Source organism: Microcaecilia unicolor, chromosome 7 (assembly GCF_901765095.1).
Source record: "Microcaecilia unicolor chromosome 7, aMicUni1.1, whole genome shotgun sequence".
Lineage (NCBI taxonomy): Eukaryota > Metazoa > Chordata > Amphibia > Gymnophiona > Siphonopidae > Microcaecilia > Microcaecilia unicolor.
Window position 1 is genome coordinate 294,738,428 of NC_044037.1, and position 24,846 is coordinate 294,763,273.

General features: G+C 44.4%; 1 protein-coding gene across 1 annotated transcript in view; it reads right to left on the reverse strand.

Annotated features, from left to right (window-relative positions):
- Positions 1-4,855: 4,855 nt before the first annotated feature.
- The window catches only part of LOC115474712 (peroxisomal trans-2-enoyl-CoA reductase-like), a 56,666-nt gene continuing 36,675 nt past the window's right edge, over positions 4,856-24,846 (reverse strand). Inside the window, exons 6-8 of the mRNA XM_030210336.1 lie at positions 18,963-19,073; positions 13,706-13,817; positions 4,856-5,815 (exon numbers count right to left, since the gene is read on the reverse strand). Coding sequence (XP_030066196.1) covers positions 5,727-5,815; positions 13,706-13,817; positions 18,963-19,073 — 312 coding nt within the window. The 3' untranslated portion in view covers positions 4,856-5,726. The remainder of the gene's footprint in view (positions 5,816-13,705; positions 13,818-18,962; positions 19,074-24,846) is intronic.

Sequence of the window (24,846 nt, forward strand, 5' to 3'; positions counted from 1 at the left end):
CTATAAATAAACATTAAAATAAGAACACAGGAGATGGCCTTTTTTTTGGTATGTCCCAGCCTTGTGGAATATGCTGCCTTTTGAAATGTGGGCAAAAGAATCCTACAAGAACTTCAAAGTTAAGTTAAGAACTTTTTTTTTTTTTTTTCAAAAGCGTTTGGGATTGAGGCTCTAGCTCAGCGATATGTGACTTCTGAAGAGATTTGGTTTATGTGCATTTCTAGTATATTTTGCTGACCTATACGAATTGGAGTTCTTTTCATTCTTTTTTTATTGCAAACTGCTTAGACCTAGTATATCAAGTTGTAATAAACTCTAAGCATGCCCGCTGTAAAAATCACTCCAGCCTGCATCACTTTGAGGGGCATAATCGAACAGAAACGCCTATCTCCATGGGCGTTTATCTCCGAGAACGGGTCCGTGAAGGGGCGGACCCAAGCGTATTTTCGAAAAAATTAGACGTCCATGTTTTATTCGCCAAGTTGTGAGCTGGGCGTTTTTGCTTTTCATCGATAATGGACAATGAAATCGCCCAGCTCAAAAACGAATAAATCCAAGGCATTTGTTCGTGGGAGGGGCCAGGAGTCGTAGTGCACTGGTCCCCCTAACATGCCAGGACACCAACCGGGCACCCTAGGGGGCACTTTTACAAAAACAGAACAAAAGGTAAAAGAGCTCCCAGGTGCATAGCACCCTTCCCTTGTGTGTAGAGCCCCCCAAATCCCCCTCAAAACCCACTGCCCACAAGTCTACACCATTACTATAGCCCTAAGTAGTGAAGGGGGGCACCTACATGTGGGTACAGTGGGTTCGGGGGGGGTTGGACGACTAAGCATTAAGCAGCACAATTGTAACAGGTAGGGGGGGGGATGGGCCTGGGTCCACCTGCCTGAAGTCCACTGTACCCCCTAACAACTGCTCCAGGGACCTGCATACTGCTGCCAGGGAGGTGGGTATGACATTTGAGGGTCAAAATAAAAAGTTGTGAAACATCATTTTTTGTGGTGGGAGGGGGTTTATGACCACTGGGGGAGTCAGGGGAGGTCATCCCCGATTCCCTCCAGTGGTCATCTGGTCATTTAGGGCACTTTTTGGGGCCTTATTCGTGAAAAAACAGGGTCCAGGAAAAGTGCCCTAAATTCTAGCTAAAAACGCATACTTTTGTCCCATTATCTGTGAAATGCGCCCATCTCTGTTCGGCAGATAACCACGCCCCAGTTCCGCCTTCGCCACACCTCTGACACGCCCCCATCAACTTTGTCCGCATCCGCGACGGAGTGCAGTTGAAAACGTCAAAAAATCGGCTTTCAATTATACCGCTTTATTCGTTTTTGTGAGATAAACGCCCATCTCCCGATTTAGGTCAGAACTTGGGCGTTTTTCTCGTTCGATTATAAGCTGGATACTGTATTTAATAAGAGCCAATTTACATGCTTAAAGCACTGTTTTAGACATTAAATTGGTTTATAAAACTACCCTCCACATTCTCTTGAACATATATTTTGGTTTTGTTTGTTTTACTAGGGTCTGGTTAATATATATATATATATATATATATCAAACCTCCTCCCCTCCCCCCTACCACCACCAGCAAAATTCTCCATGACCATCACAGCTGCTCGAACGCTGATAGACAGTGATTTTGTTTCATGCTGTTCCCTTGGAGAATAACTTCTCATATCGTTGGCAATGTTCTATAATAATCATTAACTTCAGTTTGGAGATTGTGTTATAAATTCCAGGTCAAATCCTTGTTATTGCTATTGGATGACAGACCCATAATGTTCAATGGTTCAGGAGATACTGATGGGGGTGGTAGTGCCCAGCCTGTGATTAAAGGACAAAGTGCAAATAACTCTTCAGTGAATCACTTGACAGCACAGGTTATTGACATGCCAGTACAGGCATCTGCATCAAGATGATTAGAGCCAGACGGGGGGCAGACTGACAGTGATCTGGGCCCCTAACCACCTATCAAAAGTAATTAAATTAGATGTTTGCACACAGTACGTTGCTGTGCTTTGTGACACAGGTAACCATCGGAGAGGCGGAGGTGTCAGACCATGCCCCGGTGTGGATGGACGTCGGTTGGGGGCAGGGGGTTAGGTCCCCGCGGTGGCGTATGAATCCGGCCCTCTATCAAAGCCCTGAATTTAAGTCATATCTTAAGAAATTTTGGTTAGAATACTTGGATGAGAATCGAGTGGAAGACGTGGGTCCCCGGGTTTTTTGGGAGGCGGCCAAGGTAGTGATTAGGGGTAGGATAATCGCTTTTACCTCAGCACTTTACAAGAAACGGGAACAAGCTATCTTAGAGAGGGCGGATAAGCTGAGGGGAGCACGACATCTTTTACTTTCCCAACCCTCAGAACAGCATCGACTTGCATATTTGGAGTACAAAAGGAAGCTGCAAAAGCTATTGGATGATCGAGCTTTATATAATGTTAAGTTGTATAAGTATAGACTACATAGGTGGGGAAACAAAACCGGGAAGCTACTGGCCTCTCTGATGAAGCCCTGCTCCGCTAAAAGTTATATTGCTAAGATCAAAGAATCAGAAGGGAAATATCACCATACTCAGCTTGCCATACAGCAAGAGTTCTCATGTTTCTATATATCATTATATGATAAGGGTTCTTCCTTAGCGCCGTCATGAGAGGAATTTTTTCGCCGTCTAGTTACCGAGTCTCACAGAGGAGCAAGTGGGTGTGCTCAACGCGCCGTTAACCGGGGAGGAAGTCCGAAGGGCAATTGAAAGGTTTTGCCCCTTCTGTTTGTGCTTTCTTTGGAACCTCTGGCAGCTAAGATTCGACAAGCGGGGAATCTAGAGGGCATGAGAATGTGAATATCGGGTGAACTTATTCCCTGATATGTTGCTGCTCTTGAGCAACGCTTCAGTTACACTGTCCCTTGTCATGAAGATTATAAGTGCTTTTGGAAACTTCGCGGGATTACGAATTAACTTTGGGAAATCGGAGGCTCTACCTATTAGTGACCCCTGTAGAAGTAATAATTGGGATAAAATACCTGGGGATTTATTTGCCAATTATGAATGGATTTACAGGAAGAATGTTATAGAATCGAGCACATACGTCAATTGTGCGCGCACTTGAACGACCTTTCAGTGAATTTCTTAGGTCGGGTAGCGCTGGTAAAAATGGTGCTTCTACCAAAATTATTGTACCCTCTGCAGATGATACCCATATGGGTTCGTCAGAAGGAGGAAAATTTATACCGTAGTATTATTAGCTCATTTATATGGCATTCTTAGCAACCCCGCATTGCTTTCACAAAACTAACGCAGGATAGATCTAAGGGGGGTGTACGTCTTCCAGACCTAAGGCATTACAATGTTGCATCGTTGATGAGATGGGTACATGAGATCCATACGCTGACTGCTAAATATGCTATGCCAGGTTTCTGGCAGAGTTGGTGCACCCCTCTTGATGCATTCTTTGTTTTGCTGGGTCGGGGACAACGGGAGGGAGGTAAAGTTAGAAGGAATCAGTTTGTATTAGCTTTAAGTAAGGCCTGGAATTGGTGGAGGATCACAGTGGGGGGGGGGGGGGGTCGTCCTTCCCTACCTTTTGATCAAATCAAGCGAGCATGGAGCCTCTCAATTTTTTCAAGTCAGAGACTACTTTAACTCTTGGTGGGCTTGGTGATGTAACGTCGTCGAGGGCAGGACACAGGCAGAGAAGAAGGAAGGACAGCAGCTCAGCAGAGCTGTGTGCTGCGTTCCCTCGCTGTTTCAATAGCGGAGCGAGGGCCTGGCCGGGTGGAGGGAGCGTTAGCGACGGCAGTTTCGTCCCTCGCAAATGCGCAGTAGAGACCCTCTCTGTTCCGCCCCCATCATAACGTATTGACGCGGGGGCGGGGCAGAGGGTCTCTACTGCGCATTTGCGAGTGAGTACGACACTTGCCATTTATATGTTTGATATTTATACTTGTCTGAGAATGCTCCCAATGTTTCTAAACTGATTTGTGTTGCAAACCTGTAATTGAATTACATATGTTAAATTTGCAAGTTGGTAAAATTTCATTAACATTTAAATATAATTCAACTAATAAAAAAATATTTTCTTTTTATTGTTAAACTCCCTGGTTGGTGTTGAGTCATTTGGGGGAAACACTGTGACATATTTGGTACCATCATTGTAATACCTTGCTCGGCCACCAGGGGGTCTACAATTGGCTCCAAAAATCTTCTCACGTTGAGGCTCTCTGGCCAACTATTCTACAGACCCCCGGACAATTGGCAAGACTCACAAACATCTTTGTCACCACCCAGAACCTCCTCATAGCAGGAGACATTAATCTTCACCTGGAAGGTAAGAGGGAAAGGAAAGAGAGGAGAAAAATTGCACATGGATGGAGAAAATAGGCAAATGCTGGATCCACGTTATACCTCCTCCAGTCAATTCCACAGACGAGGACACAGCTTTTACTCATGGATGTAGGGCAAGAAATGAAGAAGAAAGGAGGAAAGTAAAGAAATAAATGGAAAGGAAGCCCTGGAAATGGAGTTAAGAGAACAGATAGAGAGCAGCAGAATAAGAGACTGGGACCAATATGGATAGAAAAACAAAGTCACCAGACAACAATGGTAGAAAAAATCATTTTATTTTCATTTTAGTGTTTGGAATATGTCCAGTTTGAGAATTTACATCTGCTGTCTTATTTTGCACTGGGTATACTGGAGCTGTAACAGCTTACAGAAATGATTTATAATTTAAAGAAATCACGTTATTTTTTTCTCCGATACTAGTATATTATTTTCAATGATGTCTGTTTATATGCGCCATGGCTGGTATAAAGGGTGTGGCTAATGTGGGTGTGGCTATCATATGGGGTGGAGCCATACGTGGTGACCCCACCCATAATGAGTACCAGCACCTTTTTTCTACAAAAAAAAAAAAGCACTGTTAAAAATTATTATTCTGGTTTTAGGTTTTGCTTCAATAAATTGATAATTTCAAGGGTAATAATCAACACAAGTAAACCCACGTGTACCAATGTAAGCACTCGGCTGGATAACTGTTCTCTTATTAACAGTGACCGAGTGGGTTATTTCGCTGCATGTGCACTTTTACCTGTAGGAAGAAAAGGGAAGGGTTAGGTCAGAGAATTTGAAAATGCGCTCACTGCATGTACATCCTTCTGGCATGTACTCTGCCTCCACTTTTTATGGGCAGTATGTGTCCAGTAGGAACAGAGAAAGTACCTGCACAGAATACATAAATCACTTTGGTTGTACCACAGAAAGGTGGTATATCAAGTCTATTATTCCCTTTTACCCCCTCGTTTTCAAGGGAAACTGGAGGGTGTTTCCCAGTACGAGTGAGTTTGCAGTGGACCTCTCTGCTGTCTTTTTACCCTTGCAAAAACCACTTAGCTTTCTTTTTTTCAATGCATTTCGTGTTGGTTTCTGTTGTGGCCTGTACGTTCCAAAAGTTAATCCAGAATGGTTTTAAGCTAGTCCTCATTTTCTTTGATTGTTGATCTTTATTACTGTGGATTCAAAAGGGACTAGTATGGTATAAGCACAATACATTCTCCACGGTGGTTAGAGAAACTTCATTGTTCAGAAAAGGAAGATGAAAACTTTTGCAGCACTGTGTATCGGGTCAGATTTGGAGAGCTGATATTCATATTGACTTGAAATGACTGAAGATCAATTAAGTTGGCAACACTATCCCATTTGTGGCCTATTTGAATCTCTATGTTTACAGTTTTGATGGAGGCTTGTCGGACAACATTTGTTTCAAGGCTTTCAAATTATCGCATTCAGGTGGCGGGGGCCACTTGTTATGATCTGTTGAGGAAAAACATCTGCAAGTTTACATGGAAATTTTACATTATAGACGTTCTTTTAGTCTTTAAATTTCAGATTTACATCTACAAACACAAAACCAAATAAAAATGAAAGAAAAGTGTGAACAAAGTGATTGATATTATCAACATTAAACAGTGTAAACAAATTACTTTCCAGGTATTAAGTCCTTAACTGGTAGCATACTAAACGGGAACAACAGGACAATTCAATGTCCACAGGGACAGGTGTGATGCCTGTAATATTTTGGCCTCTACTAATCCTCTGCTTCTCTTTTTTTCTCCCACGACATCAGGAGCCAAAAGGAAGAAAACTCTGGACGTCGGCAGATTTTCCCTTCTTTGTCCCAACTGTACCCTGACAAGCTTTTGCTCCACCCCCCTTCATTGACGTTTAGAGACAGAAAATTCCAGGAGGAGGAAAAATGTGGGTAGTAAAAGAGGTCTTTCTGTGCCTCTGCGACTGATTCCCTGCCTGATCATTTGGGTGCTGGTTCATTTAACACTGCCCCAAGGATGTCAAATAGTAGACAATATTTGGCAGAACCCCACTGTATAGATGGGTCCTTCCAGAAGAAGCAAATCACCACTTCGGCATTACCAGAGGAGAAGTGGGATTCAGGGGTAGTTAATACATGGTTGTGGATTGGTTTGCTAGCAGTCTGATGGCATAATGGGTTGGGTTTCATTCTATATGAATCTGAGATTTTTGATGTTAGATTCCAATTGTAGAATTTGTAGCTTTGTCCATTCATAGTGAGACCAGGGTATGGTAAAGTTAGGTTCCAGAATTATTTTAATGTATTTTGTAGTTTATTGCAGGGTCACATTACAATTATTCAATTATCATAATTCTCTACTGATTACTGTATTTAACAGATGTAAACTGCTCTAGTTGTTCTTTAGTCCGGGAAAGATGGTCTATAAGTGGAAAATAGCATAACATAGTAGATGACGGCAGAAAAAGACCTGCACGGTCCATCCAGTCTGCCCAACAAGACAAACATATGTGTAAACCTTATCTTGATTTGTACCTGCCTTTTTCAGGGCACAGACCGTACAAGTCTGCGCAGCAGTACTTCCCGCCTCCCAACCACCAGTCCCGCCTCCCATCACTGGCTCTGGCACAGACTGTATAAGTCTGCCCTCCACTATCCTCGCCTCCCAACCACCAACCTCTCTTCCCCCACCTGCTCCGCCACCCAATTTCGGCTAAGCTTCTGGGGATCCATTCCTTCTTCACAGGATTCCTTTATGCATATCCCACGCATGTTTGAATTCTGTTACCGTTTTCATAACAACAGCGTATTGTCAAAGAGGTCAGTTTAATTCTGTATATACTATACTTATCAGTGTAGTGTTGCTTTTGTGCTCTTTTCCAAATAAATTATACCATGAAAACAGTAATACAAAAAAACTTAACTGGAAAGAGGTCCAACACTAATATTTCCAAAGCAAATCAATTGCATGGTCACTTTAGAGAGTATGTAGGGATGGTTCACGAAAGAATGAATCATTGGCAGAGGTACTTATGACAGTGGGACAACAACATTCCATTTGCAGAGAAGGCATGCAAGGCACCAGAAAAAAAACAAAACAAATGGACTAGGTAATGAGGCCAGATGGGATCCAGCCAGAGACCTTCTGGCAGTTCTACTGACGGCTCTGCTCCATCACTCTTTGGAGACAAAGTGTGGTTGCAGAGGACTGGAAAAAGGTGGGGAAGGGAAGCAGGTCAGTAACTACAGACCAGTTAAGTCTAACCAAAAATGAATGAAGGCACTAACAAAAGAGAGAACTCAGTATCAAACCTGATGGGTTGGAGGATTCAAAGCAGCAAAAGAGTTCACTGTGTAACAGTGGCGTAGCCAAGGGTGGGCCCAGGCCCACCCACTTTGGGCTCAGGCCCATCCAGTAGCAGCACACTGTGTGGCTGGCAGGGATTCCCATGCCCCACCAGCTTAAAACTCCCAACGACTGTCCCTCCTGCATACTTTGTAAATAGCAGATCTTCGCCTGCAGCAAGCAGCGACTGATACATACTGCTTGCACCGGCCCCACAGCCTTCCCTCTGATATAAACAGGAAGTTGCATCAGTGGGAAGGCTGTGGGGCCAACATGAGCAGTGTGTATTAGTTGCTGCTCGCTGCCAGTGAAAATCTGCTATTTAAAAGATATGCCGGAGAGGGGGGATGCTTGAGAGACCATATGGCTTGCAGGTGAGAGGAGGAGAGACCAAATCACCTGTAGAATGGGGCGGGATTCTTCTGCCCACCCATCTTGGTTCCACTAGAAGAAAATAAAAAAATAAATCAGAGACTAGTTAAATACTTGGCAGATCAGATTCAGTACTCGGAAGCGTAGCCTCATGAACCTATGATGCAGAGATCCATCGAATCTTTTGATAAGAGTGGAGGTACTGATATGTACCAACAAAACATACCTTGGACTTTGATCCAATAATCTAAAGGTTGCAAAAAAAGTGCAAAAAGCAATAGTCAGAGCCAGACAAATGCTATGGATATAAGGAAACTTGAGAAATGGTCTAGACTTATCCAGCTAAGATTTAATGCTGAAAATGCAAGATCAAGCATTTGGGCTGCACAAACTCAAGGGAGCAGTACAGTGGAGAGGGAGAAGTTTCTGTGACCAGCACTATCTTATCTAACGATCAAATAGGTAGGAGGTCACAGCAAAGCCCATAAGAATGCTTGGGTGCAAAGAAAGAGACGGCCAGCAGAAAAAAAAAAAAAAAGAGACAGTATCATCTCCGGATGTGAGATCTCCTTTGGAATTTTGTATACAATTCTGGGCAATGCACTTTCAAAAGAATAGAACATGATGGTCCAAACAGAAACTATCAAAATAGTCAGTGACCATCATAAATCATAATGGGACAAACTAAAGATCTAAATATGTAAATCCTGGAGGAAAGCTGGGACAAGGGAGATATGGCAGACAAGTCCATAAACCGCTACTAAATGGACTTGGGAAAAATCCACAATTCCAGGAATAACATGTATAGAATGTTTGTACGTTTGGGAAGTTGCCAGGTGCCCTTGGCCTGGATTGGCCGCTGTCGTGGACAGGATGCTGGGCTCGATGGACCCTTGGTCTTTTCCCAGTGTGGCATTACTTATGTACTTAGGTCCTCTACTTGGCTCACTTTTATTACATAGAGCAGTGATTTAACCTATTGTGATGTCATAGTGGCTCATTCCACCAATAAGAGCCAACCTCATTAGTGATGTCACAATGGCTTGATTGTATAGAATGTTTGTACGTTTGGGAAGCTTGCCAGGTGCCCTTGGCCTGGATTGGCCGCTGTCGTGGACAGGATGCTGGGCTCGATGGACCCTTGGTCTTTTCCCAGTGTGGCATTACTTATGTACTTAGGTCCTCTACTGGGCTCACTTTTATTACATAGAGCAGTGATTTAACCTATTGTGATGTCATAGTGGCTCATTCCACCAATAAGAGCCAACCTCATTAGTGATGTCACAATGGCTTGATTGTATAGAATGTTTGTACGTTTGGGAAGCTCGCCAGGTGCCCTTGGCCTGGATTGGCCGCTGTCGTGGACAGGATGCTGGGCTCGATGGACCCTTGGTCTTTTCCCAGTGTGGTATTACTTATGTACTTATTTAAATATCTTCAAGGTATGAATTTACTTTAACCGGTTATAAGAAGTGATATATAAATGATAGAAATAAATGCACTGAAGGCAAGCCTCTTTCAACAAAATGGAGACTTTGGAACAAGGAGCTATTTCTTTGCAGAATAGAGCATATCAGATGGGGCAACCTTACACCCTCCCCATGAAGGTGGTGGAGATAAGGAAAGTGTGTGAAAGAATCTCTGAGGGCGAGGGCGCTGAGTGATGTTTGGATGAAGCTGTGATGTACACATATAGGTTTACTTTTATTTATTTGGATTTTTGCTCAAATCTTTTTTCAGTAATGGCTCAAGGTGAGTTACATTCAGATACACTAGGTATTTCTAAAATGACGTGTGAACGCACAGATTTACACCCTCTCACCAACTATATATTTGTATGTGAATACGTGTGAACTACTGAGGTCAGGCACATAGGCTTAAAATAGGTATCATTTTTCTACTTTTGACATATGCACCCGGTTGTAAAATTACTCCTTAGTGCAGTCAGACAATTTAGCTAAGCTGTATGGCCTGTTCTGTATTTCTAAATCTGTTTATCTGAAATTAGTCAGCTAATATTTTCTAAGCCATAGTATAGCTGAGTGCAAGATAATAGCATAGGAAAGAAAGGATTATCTTAATCTGCATGTGATATATATTATAACGCACAAATTTTAGTGCATTTCAAAGAAAAGCACTCTTATTTTAATGTGAGCATCGGGATCTGACCAGAAGATGGTGCTGAACTGCAGTGAAACCTGCTTTAATAAACTTGCAGTCCTGCTCAGCAATATGTCCAGTCACCAGGAAGAGAGCTTGAATTTTCCTGTGCCCTGCTACAGCTCTGAAACCTTCTTAGGTTTCTTATTGCAGGATCAGCATAGAAATACAGGTCTCGAAGGCGACTGTAATTACATTACTGCTTTAACAAAAGCTGCAAGCACTGCTAACTGCAGAAAATGCTTGGAAAGCTGCTGAAAACTTACCTCTTCAAACAAGCTTACCCAAACAACCCAACTTAGAGGCAGATGCAGCAACCAAACGTAAAAAAATCTAAATCGTTAAAGTCCCTAACGATTTTAAAATAACGAAGAATGCACCAAAAAAAAAAGTCACACATGCTGAAATCGGTATCGAAACGCACAATGTATCAAAGAATCACAATACACATCGTTAATCGGCCCCCAAATCATGCGCAGAGCAGCCAAGCGTTATGTTAGCTGCTCTGCGCATGCCACAAACAGTCAAAACACAGTCAAAACACAAGCACATGGCTCCCAAATCAAAACAAAAATTAAAAAAGGGTCCGGAGGGGGCAAAGGCGCTCGTCAGGAGCGTCCTGTATGGCCGTCCTTGCCCCCCCCCCCACCCGAGGTCGCCGTTCCCCCCTGCCCCACTTCCCCCTGCATTCTAAATTAAAAAGCAAACGTACCTTTAGCAGCCCCGGCCCCCCTCCCTTCCTCACTACTCTGTCTCCCCTCAGCTCCGCCTCCTGACATCCTCCGCCCTGTGCCCCGCCCCCACTTGGGGTCGTCGCCGCCATTCCCCTCCTCCATCGGGCCCCCCTCCCTCTTACCGGGCCCGTGCAGCGCCTCTCTCCTCTGTCCGAAGGCGCTGCACGGGCAAGAAGAAAGCTGATGCCTGCCTTCGCACAGCTTCTGTCGCGCGTCTCTCTCCTCCTGGGCCCGCCCCTGTCTGACGTCGGTAACCTACGTAGGTTACTGATGTCAGACAGGGGCGGGCGCAGGAGGAGAGAGACGCGCGACCGAAGCTGTGTGAAGACAGGCATCAGCTTTTCTTCTTGCCCGTGCAGCGCCTTCGGACAGAGGAGAGAGGTGCTGCACGGGCCCGGTAAGAGGGAGGGGGGCCCGATGGAGGGGGGGAATGGCGGCGACGACCCCAAGAGGGAGCGGGGCACAGGGCAGAGGATGTCGGAAGGCGGAGCTGAAAGGAGACAGAGTACTGAGGAAGGGAGGGGGGCCGGGGCTGTGCGAAAACAGGGTTGAAAGATCTTGCAAAGAGTGGCATGAAGTTCTGGGGACCATTTCTTCCTCCTGCCCCTGGATTTATTGCCATGAAAAATGTTCTCTGTTGCTGATCGAGAGACAGATGATGAAGCCTTTATTTTTTCTCCTTCTAAGCAACGTGTGTTTTGTTTGCAGTCTGAGGACGGGGATGCATGCCTAGAAAAAAAATATTTTTGAACTCCTTGGGGTTTGTAGAGGCTTCTGTTTATGGATTGTGCCTTTCAGTTTCCTTTTGACCAATCACAGCGCTATTAGCTCTGCTAATGCGCTGGGATTGGCTCACAGTTTGTTTGTTTTTTCACTTTACTATTTTTCCTGGCACAGAGCTGTCCTAACGAGAGGTCCAGACCTCTCGTTAGATTTCCTGCCTTTTTCCTGCGTAAAGGCAATCGGAAAAGGTTAGTGCATCTCGTTTCAATGGGGTTTTCACACTAATTGCTCATCTCCATTCCGTTTTCGTCTGCTGCTGGCTTCCTCGGTAAAAGCCCTTTGATGCATGCAACGGATCAAATTTTCCTCGTTGGAGGGACATTAAAGGCTCATTAAGCTTTAGTGCATCTGCCTCTTAATTCTCCACCAGGAGAATTAAGTTGGGTTGAGTGGAGGAGTGGCCTAGTGGTTAGGGTGGTGAACTTTGGTCCTGGGGAACTGAGGAACTGAGTTCAATTCCCACTTCAGGCACCGGCAGCTCCTTGCGACTCTGGGCAAGTCACTTAACCCTCCATTGCCTCCATTGCCGCATTGAGCCTGCCATGAGTGGGAAAGCGCAGGGTAGAAATGTAACAAAAATAAAATAGATACTATTGGAGATTCTACATGGAATGTTGCTACTATTGGAGATTCTACATGGAATGTTGCTATTCCACTAGCAACATTCCATGTAGAAGGCTGCACAGGCTTCTGCTTCTGTGAGTCTGAGTCCTGCACGTACGTGCAGGACATCAGACTCACAGAAGCAGAAGCCTGCGCGGCCACATTGGTGATCTGCAAGGGCCGACTTCTACATGGAATGTTGCTAGTGGAATAGCAACATTCCATGTAGAATCTCAAATAGTAGCAACAGTGGAGGAGTGGCCTAGTGGTTAGGGTGGTGGACTTTGGTCCTGAGGAACTGAGTTCGATTCCCACTTCAGGCACGGGCAGCTCCTTGTGACTCTGGGCAAGTCACTTAACCCTCCATTGCCCCATGTAAGCCGCATTGAGCCTGCCATGAGTGGGAAAGCGCAGGCTACAAATGTAACAAAAATAAAATAATTCTAACCCAGCACTATCCTACCCTCTACTATCCTACTCCTACCCTCTCCCCCACGTCTCTACCTATTGTCCTACTCTTTATACCAGGGTTACCTCTGTGATACTTTGTACCATACTTTGTAAGCCACACTGAACCTGCTATCGAGCAGGAAAGAGCGGGGTATAAATGCTATAAATATAATATATATAATACTAGTAAAAAAGGCCCGTTTCTGACATAAATGAAACGGGCACTAGCAAGGTTTTCCTCGGAGTGTGTATGTTTGAGAGAGTGTGTGTGAGAGAGAAAGAGTGAATGTGCGAGTGTGTGTGACAGAGAGTGAGACTGGGTGCGAGTGTGTCTGTGAGAGATAGAAAGTGTGTGTTTGAGCATGAGTGTGTGTGCCAGGGCCCCCCTCCCTCCCAGTTCCAGGATCCCCCCTCCCTCCCGCCCTCTGAGTTCCAGTGTCGTCCCCCTTCCTCCCTCCGAGTTCCAGGGTTGTTGTCCCCCTCCCTCCCTCCGAGTTCCAGGGTTGTCCCCTCCCTCCCTCCCCTGCCTCAGAGTTCCAGCATTGTCCCCTCCCTGCCTCCCTCCGAGTTTCAGGGTCCCCTCCCTCCTCTGCATTATGCTCTCTCCCCTACATTCATCCATATGCAGGCAGCGTCCTCTGTGCCCTGCCCCCTCCATCCATCCATGTGCAGCATCTCTCCCCTGCCCCTCCACCTCCCTCCCTCCCCCCTCTGAGTTCCAGTGTCCCCCTCCCTCCCTCCCATTTCCAGGGTCCCCCCTCCCTCTGTTCCTCCGGTCCCTCCCTCCCAGTTCCAGGGTCCCATGGAACTTGGAGGGAGGGGGGACAGAGAACTTTGGAGGAGTGACGTCAGCAGGTGGTTACAATCCCAGTGAGACACATTGGAATGTTGGAGGAGCAAATTATTATATTAGATAATATATATACCTGGAACTTCCCACACAGAATGATACAAGCTTTGTCCACCATCAACTTTCACCGTTTCTCCAGTTATAAAAGAGGCAGCAGGGGAGAGTAGGAAGCACACCATAGGAGAGATCTAATCAAAATAACACAAAAATAAACATCATAAAGTACCTTGGTCATTTAAGAACTGCACACATGCATTTGGCAAATTTTCTGCTCTTTAGCACGCTCGCACTGTATGGGTTAATTTACACAACAAATTATGCATATAAATGCATTGGTCTTCCTAACCCCACCCTTGGGAATGCTTCTGTACTTACACATGCATAGGCTGTAAGTGGAAACGTTTATCCAAGTACAAGCAAGCTATGAAGTTCAGGTTCAATTTATTTGATATACTACAAAATTTTCCAAAAGAAACCTAAAGTCCTTCCCATTTGTAGAGGAATTAAATACAAGACCTACTACGCATCCAGTTTCTCCTTTTGGGCAGCCAGCTTTGGAACGCTCTACCCAGACCAATCCGATTAATAAACGACTTCTTGCCCTTTGGAAAAATGCTGAAAGCTCATCTCTTTAAGCAAGCCTACCCTAATGACCCAACATAATCTTACCAACCTTCACTCCCAATTCTGTTCTGACTTAGATACTGACCTCCCATCCTTCTCTTTCCATCTCTCCTTAATTCTATCCCTCCTTACCCCTTTTCTCCCAAATTACACTATCCTATCTTGTCTACCCTCTTTTATCCTAGTCATATATTATCTAGCTCAACTTACCATACACTACTAAGCCCAACTTTACGTTGTTTTACTACTGTCTCATTGAAAAGTAGTGGACTTTGGTCCTGGGGAACTGGGTTCAATTCCCACTTCAGGCACAGGCAGCTCTTTGTGACTCTGGGCAAGTCATTTAACCCTCCATTGCCCCATGTAAGCCGCATTGAGCCTGCCATGAATGGCAGCAACATTCCATGTAGAAGTTGGCCCTTGCAGATCACCAATGTGGCCGCGCAGGCTTCTGCTTCTGTGAGTCTGACGTCCTGCACATGCAGGACGTCAGACTCACAGAAATAGAAGCCTGTGCAGCCTTCTACATGGAATGTTGCTAGTGGAATAGCAACATTCCATGTAGAATCTCCAATAGTATCTATTTTATTTTTGTTACATTTGTACCCTGTGCTTTCCCACTCATGGCAGGCTCAATGTGGCTTACATGGGGCAATGGAGGGTTAAGTGACTTGCCCAGAGTCACAAGGAGCTGCCTGTGCCTGAAGTGGGAATCAAACTCAGTTCCTCAGGACCAAAGTCCACCACCCTAACCACTAGGCCACTCCTCCACTGTTGCTACTATTTGAGATTCTACATGGAATGTTGCTATTCCAACATTCCATGTAGAAGTCGGCCCTTGCAGATCACCAGGACGTCAGACTCACAGAAACAGAAGCCTGCGCAGCCTTCTACATGGAATGTTGTTAGTGGAATAGCAACATTCCATGTAGAATCTCCAATAGTAGCAACATTCCATGTAGAATCTCCAATAGTATCTATTTTATTTTTGTTACATTTGTACCCTGCGCTTTCCCACTCATGGCAGGCTCAATGCGGCTTACATGGGGCAATGGAGGGTTAAGTGACTTACCGAGAGTCACAAGGAGCTGCCTGTGCCTGAAGTGGGAATCAAACTCAGTTCCCCAGGACCAAAGTCCACCACCCTAACCACTAGGCCACTCCTCCACTTCACTCCTCCACTCCACTTTTCTTATTAACAGGTCTTTTGTGGTCTCTTTTGAGGGCACTGTCTTCTCTCCAGCCTTTGAGATGCGGGGGTCCTCCAGGTTTATGTCTTCTCCTCCCCCACACTTCTCTTCAATATTTATCTCAGCCCATCTTAATTCAAAGATTTGGGCCTAAAAGCATATTATGCTGATCACATCATTGTTATTCATCTTACTGACTTTACAACCTGATTTCAGTTCCCTTCGATCTGGCTTGGACAGAAATTTGTATCTGGCTACAGCTTAACAAGTTAGTAACTTTAACTCGTCAAAAATTACAGCTTGCAAGGTCATGTAAACTAAAACTGCCCCTTCCCTTTTCTCCCAATTTAAAAAGGTTCTTTGCAGAATCTAGTCTCTCAGTTTAAATACTTGGGTGTTGTTCTTGACCGTGAACTATCTTTTGCCCCCCTCAAGTGGCTGCCCTGACCAAATCCCGCTTCTTTACCTTACACCAATTTCATGCTGTCCGTTACTACCTAGACAAAGACTTACAGATGACCCTCCTCTACGCTACACTTTCACGTTTGGATTACTGCAAAGCTGTGAATTCTGGCATTACACAATTTCTCCCTTCAGAGACTACAATCCATCCAGAATGCGGCTTTAAGATTATTCGCTTGGGCCAAGAAATACAATCACATTACTCCTCTCCTTATCCAAAACCACTGGCTTCCAGTTAGTTTTCGCATTCAACACAAGATCCTGACCTTGACCCACAAATCCCTCTTCACAGGTATCCCATTATATTTGTCCTCAGTAATAATCCAATATGCATCCTCTAGACTTCTTAGATCATTGCACGATCGACGTCTTTTTACTCCCCCCACCTTCTTCCGCAAGGTTGGACTCTACGAGGCAATTGGCTTTTTACTGTGTGGCTCCAACATTATGGAATTCATTGCCGTCTTCACTTCATCTTGATCTCTCGTTCCCTAGGTTCAAGACAGCCCTTAAAACCTATTTAAGGCCGCTTTGGGAGACAGTTACTGAGTTTGCCTGTGTTGGGCATTGGCAACCTTGTTTGCACTGCCTGAATATGTCGTAGAGACCTTTGTTTCTCTTATCTTGAATGACTGGTCTCTTCTTTTTCTCTTCCTCTCTCCCTTTCCTGTTTAAAATTTGGAGTTCTTCTGTTTCAAATATTTGTATCTGTATTGTGAACCAATATGTTGTATTGTGTATAAATAAGGGTATATAATAACATGTTTTAAAACAATAAAAAAATAGAGCAGAATCCAATACAGCTGTAATTAGCTTATTTAAACAGTATCAATTAGTAATTGCCAAATCATAATAAAACCAGAACAGACCATACCAATAGCTACCATTAGCCTACATAAATACTAACATAATCAATTAGTAAACAATCGCATTGTAACCATTTTCTGGAATTTCCTTCATTCAGAAAAGACGAAGGGAATTTCATAAAGCTGCTCACAATTCCCTGAAGTTTCATGTGTCAGCCTATGTCATCTAGAGGACTTTGTAGCCATGAAGAGCATTAAAATAAAAAAGGCCTTTCCAGTTCTACTACTAATAATTTCTATAGTACTACTACATAAGTACATAAGTAATGCCATACTGGGAAAAGACCAAGGGTCCATCGAGCCCAGCATCTTGTCCACGACAGCGGCCAATCCAGGCCAAGGGCACCTGGCAAGCTTCCCAAACGTACAAACATTCTATACATGTTATTCCTGGGATTTTGGATTTTTCCAAGTCCATTTAGTAGCGGTTTATGGACTTGTCCTTTAGGAAACCGTCCAACCCCTTTTTAAACTCTGCTAAGCTAGCCGCCTTCACCACATTTTCCGGCAATGAATTCCAGAGTTTAATTACACGTTGGGTGAAGAAAAATTTTCTCCGATTTATTTTAAATATTTGTACTAGATGTACACATTATATAAAGGTACTTTTCTGTGTCCCTAGGGGGCTTACAATCTAAGTTTTTTTGTACATGAGGCAATGGAGGGTTAAGTGACTTGCCCAAGGTCACAAGGAGCTGCAGTGGGAATTGAACCCAGGTTGCCAGGGCCAAGGCCACCTGCACTAACCATTAGGCTACTCCTCCACACTGGATTGCACAAGATCCTTAGCTTTCTATTGGGAGGGGGACTAAAGCTCTTAAGACGATTCATCCATCTTTTTGTTTCTTTTGATCCCAAGACGCTTGGGCTTGCTGTAGTCAAGCACACAGTATCCAAATTGGCTAGCGGATTTCATCTCTTTTGCTTATGCCTAGGCAGGTTGAACCTGGAGGAGCTGCAATGTGGAACACTGTCCACATGTTAACGTCTCATTACTGTTTGGAGAGGGCCACTCAACATGACAGCAGATTTGGTCAATCTGTCCTGCAGAAACTGTGAGGTATAGAATTCAATTCTAATCTTTGATTTCAGGGTAATGAAAATATTGTTGTTCACAATGCAAGTTGGCCCCTGTTGGCACTTGTAGGGAGAGAGGGGCAGTTAAGGAATCAGAGCCAGGGCTGTGGAGTTGGCATACTAAGCCTTTTGACTCAGACTCCAGCTACGACTGATATTAGGCTTCAGATTTTTTTAAATACACACACACACAAACACAGGGTGAGAGGAAAAAAAAAAGGTCACTTCCTACAGTTTTTTTGTTGTTTTCTCAGCAACCGCTTGGAATTTCAATGTGAAATTTTACAGCTTTATTTGTTATTTTCAACGTTTATATGCTGAGTGGAATGAGATCATCTTTAAACACAGTGAAGTAACAGGCTTTTTAGCATGACCACCCAGATTTTCATGTGTTCAAAAATGTTTGCACTGTAAAACTACCATTATTTAAAAAAAAATAATAAGGGGTACCAGCATACTGTGAATGAGGTCACCAAGCTTGCCCTCTGACCATCAGTAGGCCCTTGCCAGGACTATCTTAACAAGTGCTGGTGGTCTAGTGGCCTCTTCTGGGTCAGGAAAGAACACTACTCTTTCCTGCCGGTTTAAAATGGCTGCCGAGACTGCTGTGGGAGGTCCCAGCAGCCATTTTGAGATTGCTCTTGCTTATGCCGGTGATAATCTCAATATGGCTGCGGAAGCTCCAGTGGCAGTCTCACAAGACTGCTGCAGAAAGTCTCGGAAGCTATTTTAAACTAGTAGCATCACCAAACAGGAAATAGTAGGGTTCTTTCCTGCCTCCAGAGAGGCCATTAGACCACCAGGGCTTGTTAACGTAGGCCTGGAGAGAGCCCAGTGATGCTCACTGGGGCTGGGAAGAGGGCGGCGGTGGCCTGGAGAGATCAGTAACCTGCCAGGGCAGGGGTTGGGGGGGGCAAGCATGGCATTTTCGGTTTTGGCTCTGGTTCCAGCCGAAACTGAGCAGCGAATTTCAGTCATGGGTCCAGTTTCAGTCTTCCTCTATGGGCCCTGTATACATTCCTTTCAGATGCAGAAAACTGAAAAGAAAAAACCCACAAACAAACAAACAAAAACAACCCAACTTAAGTCACCAGAACACATTTTGACCAGGTACCTCTTCAGGAAGCCCCAGTCTTTTGGCAGGAATCTTAGGGATGTAGTCTTTAAAGAGATGGTTTCCTAGTTCTTTATAATTTGCAACAGCGGTTTCTGAAAAGATAGTTCCCTGCAATACAAGAAAAAAATATACAGTTATTAATAAATTGTAATATAAATATAGACACTTGACTATTTGTAGGACACTATTTCATATCAAAGTCAGGTTTTGTAATCTTCCTCTTCAGGTCTCTACCACCCTGGTAAATGAACATCCAAGTTCTAAGCTCAACTGGCACCTTCGGCAGTCTGGGCAGCCAGGATCTCTCTCCAATGATGCAGTAGCAAACGAACAGACACATAAGAAGTGAGAAAGGCTCCTACTAGTGCTACAGTGGCAGTGTGGTGGTCCGATGCTACACACCGTAGGCTTCGTACTTCTTTCCCATGCTTAATCCAACACTGAGGCCTTCCCATGTCTTACCACATAGTTCTGTAATCTGAACAGCTAACAAAACAAGTAAGGCTGTTGTCCTAACATCTGGTCACTTATGTCCCCATGGCTTGCCAAACAGTACCATTTCCTATGACCTTGCTAAATAACACCTACCAGCATCAATCCAATGGGTTTCTAGAGCAATCCTGTGGCCTGCGGTGTAAATCACAATAGCTCGTGATTCTTTTATTAACATCTTATTTTCTCATCCTTCCCCCAAGAGAGTGAAGGAGAAATTAGATCTTACCTGATAATTTTCTTTCCTTTAGTCCTTCCCAATATTCCAGAAGCTGTGGGATAGTTGTGTCCATCAACCAGCAGCTGGAGATAAAGAACTGAAAGCTGAGCTGAGACATCTCTTTTAGCATCCAGTCCAGCTCCTCAGTATTCACATAGACAAGGTACTGCTCGGAACAAACACAAATAACCTTGAACAACTCACTAACCTAAACACTAACCAGATGAGCAAACATGTGTAAACCTCTCTTATCTCTGGACAACTTGTAGAGAACAAGAGATAAACAGGAAGCACCATGCAAAGTGAGTGTCGTTATTTGAGCTATTACTTTGCACCAAATAAATATCTTGGAAACCTTAGTTGGGCCTCTGAAAAAGTGGGAAGAACTAATAGAAAAAAAATTATCAGGTAAGACCTAATTTCTCCTTCAATTACATAGCTTCCCACTATTCCAGAACCTGTGAGATGTTCAAAAGCAATCCCTAGAGTGGGTGGGATCCTGGCTTCACTGCCCTGAGGACCAAAGCCCCAAAACTGGATTCTGAGCGTACCATAATGTCCACCCTGTATTGCTTGGCAAAGGTGTGCAGCGTCTACCACGTCACCGCCTTGCAAATATCCACCAGAGACAGTAAGGTAGTTTCTACACCTCGTAGAATGAGCCCACAAAGCTGATACAATCATCTCCTTCAACCATCTAACAATTGTAGGCTTGGAGGCCATGAGGTCAAGCCTCCATTTACCAAAAAGCCCAAACACTGTGTCCGATTTGCGAAATTCATTCATGACTTCCAGATAACTAATGAGGACTCTATGTATATCAAGAAGATTCAATGAAGAATACTGAGTCTCCTCGTCCTCTCTGCAAAAGGACAAAAGCTCCACAGATTGGTTGAGATAAAATGATCTTTCAAGGAGGCTTTGTGGAGTGGCTCAAAAGGAGGTTTCTGAAGAGCCTAAAGGACTAAATTAAGGTTCCACTCTGGATATGGAATACGAAAGGGAGGTCGCTAACGGCGCACTCCCCACAAGAATCAAACAATATCTGGGTGAGCCGCAAGAGACATCTTCTGTAGTCAGCTCCTGAAACAGGCCAAAGCTGCAACCTGAACTTTTAGAGAACCCAATACCAATCCTTTCTGAAGGTCTGCTTGGAGAAACACTAGGATGTGCGTGATCCAAGCAGATAAGGGAGATAGGCCGTGCTCAGAACATCAGCCCTCGAATGTTCCCCCACACCCTCACATACGCCATGGATATAGAGAGTTTCCAAACCTGAAGCAAGGTAACAATGACCGAATTAGAAATGACCTTCTCATCTCAACCAAGCCCTTTCAAAGGCCAAGCCGTAAAACCAAAGGGCACGGTTCCTCCATGAGTGCTAGACCTTACTTCAGTAGGCCATATACTTGCGGAAGACAGAGAGGAACCCCATCTAGCAGTTGAATCAGGTTCATGTACCACGGCCTCCCTAGTGCAATGCAATCTTTTTCAACACATGGCCTACCTTGGGCTAAGGAAGGAAGATATACAGTAGATGCCCTACTGCAGCTCTGGCTGGAGATACATCGATCCCCATGAGGCCCGGTTCTTTCTGATGGCTGAAGAACTTGGCTACTTTGGCATTCCTTTTAGTTGCCATCAAATCCAGAAGTGGAGAACCCCATCAGTCCAACATCAACTGAAACCCCTAGCTGGATAGTTCCCATTCTCCCAGGTCCAAGATGTGATGTGAGCTGCCGACAAGCACAGAAGATTTTTCTCCTTCCAACTCACGAGAGTGGCTGCCTCCTCCACCACTAGATGGACTGTGGGTCCCACCTTGCTTGCTGATATAAACCACCGCCATTGTATTGCCAGAGGAAATTGTACCTGGGCCTCCGCTAGAAAGGGAGCGAAATTGCATAAGACATTCCACACTGCCCTGAGTTCCAGGCGATTTATCCACCACTGAGACTCCTGTTACTGTCCAGGTGCCCTGTGCCAGATGAAACTTGTAATGAGCTCCCCAACCTGACTTGCTGCCATCCGTTGTCACCATCTCCCATTATATTATCAGAAAAGGAGCTCTGACTGTCAAATTCCTGGGCAACAACCACCGCTGCATACTCAGTCTGGCAACCAGCATCCAAGGAAAATGGAAGGTTGAACTTCTGTGACGGTGGAGACCAGCAGCTGAGAAGAGATTTTTGTAAAGGCTGCATATGAGCCCTTGCCCGTGGCACCACTTCCATCGCTGCCATCACAGACTGCAGAACCTGAAAACAGTCCCAGAGCCTGGGACTGCCTTGACTGAGAAGATCACAAAGTCTACTGAACCAGCTTTAACCCATTAGTGCCCAATGTTCCCATATTTGTTAACACTGGGCACTAATGTGTTTATTTATTTATGGCATTTATATTCCACAATATTCCCGCCCACGCGCTGTATTAAATAGAACACCCACATAATCCTGCGTCTGCAGTGGAGTTAACTCTGCTCTTCTCAAAGCTGATCACTCAACCCAATGATTGCAGATATGGGTGAAATCTGATTCCCTGGTACTGAAGGAAGGACGCCACCACCACCACCATAACATCGGTAAACCTTTTCAGAGATGTGTCAAGACCAAAGGGCAAAGCCCTGAACTTCCTGACCACATGAAAGATTGGCGTGCCTGAAAGCGGGACTTCTGATCATATTGCTGATGACCAGGCCGTACCATCTGCAGACGAAAACGCAAGAGGCCCCTGAAGACGGATAACCAGAGGCTTTCAGCTTATTCTCCAGCAACTGTTGTGGCTTAGTTTCCCCCCAGTTCTTTCACCAAGCTAGTGAGCTCTTCTCCAAATAGTCACTTGCACCGAAAGGGCAGTTTAACTAGATGTGACTTTGACGATGCATCCACTGCCCAATGTCGCAACTAGAGTTGCTGTAACCTGTAACATATCATAAATAACATTTATAAATAGCATCTGCCAAGTAGGCCGACCTTGCTTACAGCTGGGTGTTATGGCGCCCGTCTTATGTTGCAGACTGCTGAAGCCACTTCAGGCATGCCCTTGCCACGAACGAACTGCCAGTTCAAAGGCTTGTTCCAGCTACTCTCCTAGCTTCCTATCCTGTAGGTCTTTTAGGGCAATGCTTCCTTACACTGGCAAGGTTGTCTTCTTAGTCACCGCTGTAACCAGGGAGTCCACCCTGGGAAGCTGCAATTTATTTTTCTCCTCTTGAACTAATGGGTAGAGGCAAGCCATGGCTCTTCCCACTCTCAGCCTCGTGTCTGGCGAGACCCATTCTGTTGTTAATTAGGTCCTGAATGACTGGATGCATTGAGAAGGCCTTAGAAGGACCTCCAAGCTCCCTCTTGATCAACAAGATGGAACTCCTGACGCCAAAGCAGAAGGTTCCTCAATGGAAAATACAGCCAGTGCCTCAGAAATAAGAATACTGATCTTCATCAAGCTCCTTCAATGATGGCTCCTCTGAATAGACCAAAGCCACAACAGATAAGGAGGGAGAAGCAGAAATAGCCTGAAGTCTAAACAAGATCTCTTAGGACCCGGAGGGGCAGTGGGGTGAGAAACTGAAGCACTTTGCAGCAACTCTGACTGTCCCTGCTTTGAAACATTCCATGTGCTGGACAATAATACTGCTAAGTGTTTAATGTTATTTTATTCTTAATTGCTCACATTTCTGGATAGAGGTTTAACTATATGATATATGTATTCTTTAGACTTTATTGCTTAATTAATTTATCCTGTGAATCTGTATTGTGGTGTACTTCTATATCTTCTAACCCAGACTCTAAAAAACAAACAAACAAACAAAAAAACACACCACACCCCAAAAAACAAACCTTTCCCTTTCTGCCTAGCTCTGACAGTAGAGAGGATAGGCTTTTCAAACTGTTTCTTATCTTTCACCCTGCTAACTCTATCTGTAGTATTCTAACTTTGGCTACTATACTGTAGACTAGATCTGCCAGGTTTATTTTCCAGTCAGTCCCAGGTTAAAAAAAAAAAAGCAGCTTTAGTCTTACAACTGGTTTCATTTGCATTTACACTGATGAAACTGCTATAATTCTTGGGAATACTTAGATTTGAAGGAGAAAAGTTAGTTTCTTGCTGAATTTGATTGTTGTATCAAACTGAATTTAATTGTTTTTAATCAAACTGCGTCATTGCTTGCCCCTCCCAGAGAACATTTTGATAGAGAATTTGGCTGACTCCCTGAGACTTATGCCACCCCACCCTCCCCAGGGTTTGCTACTCATATATAGACAACCCTAAAATCAATAACATTACTCCTCAGTCATGCACAGTCAATCTTGCAAGACTGTTAACCCTTTCATACCCATTCCAACCAATCAAGACGACTTTTATTCTGTGCAATAATTGTGGTGCTTTAGTTCCAAGGCACACCATCTGGAGGCTTAAGGCTTGTCCTAACTGTCTTCAGCTTGCTACTCTAAAACAGGAGTTCTGCATACTAAAGCAGGAACTGGATGCAATTAAAGCAGCTTCTGTCACTGACCAGAATCATACCAAGTTCTCACCAATGCCTCAGAGAATAAAACCAATGCCTCAAAGAATAAAATCACCTAAGAACAGATGGATCACAGTAGGCTCGGGCAGACTACGACATATGGCACAGAAGCATCCACCCTCTCAATTGTTGCCCCTACAAAATTCCTTTGCTCCATTACAGCACTGTGATGCTCTAGAAAATAGAACTGAGGTAGAACAAAAAGCAATGAAAGTGTCCCAACAGAAAAAAAAAAAAAAAGACCCCCCCCCCCCCCAAAGCACTAATAAAGAATATCGAGTGGGAAAGCGCGGGGTACAAATGTAACAAAAATAAATACCAGAAAACTGTTGCTGCTAGGGGATTCCATTATCAGAGGCATTAACTCTGGAACACAGTTCAAGGGGCTCATCAAAGTGAAATGCCTTCCAGGCTCCTCAGCTACCAGGAGTACTAGGCAAATACTGACTACACTCAGAGAAGAAACTAAGGAGTCCAACACTGATGTTGGTATCCACCTGGGAACAAATGACCTGGCCAATAATACCCCACTTGAAGCGCAGAGAGATTTTCAGGAGTTGAGGAAGGGGTTAAAGCCTTTGGTACAAACAGTAGTTTTTTCTGAAGTACTACCTACTTTTGGAAAGGGAGAGAAAAGTTTA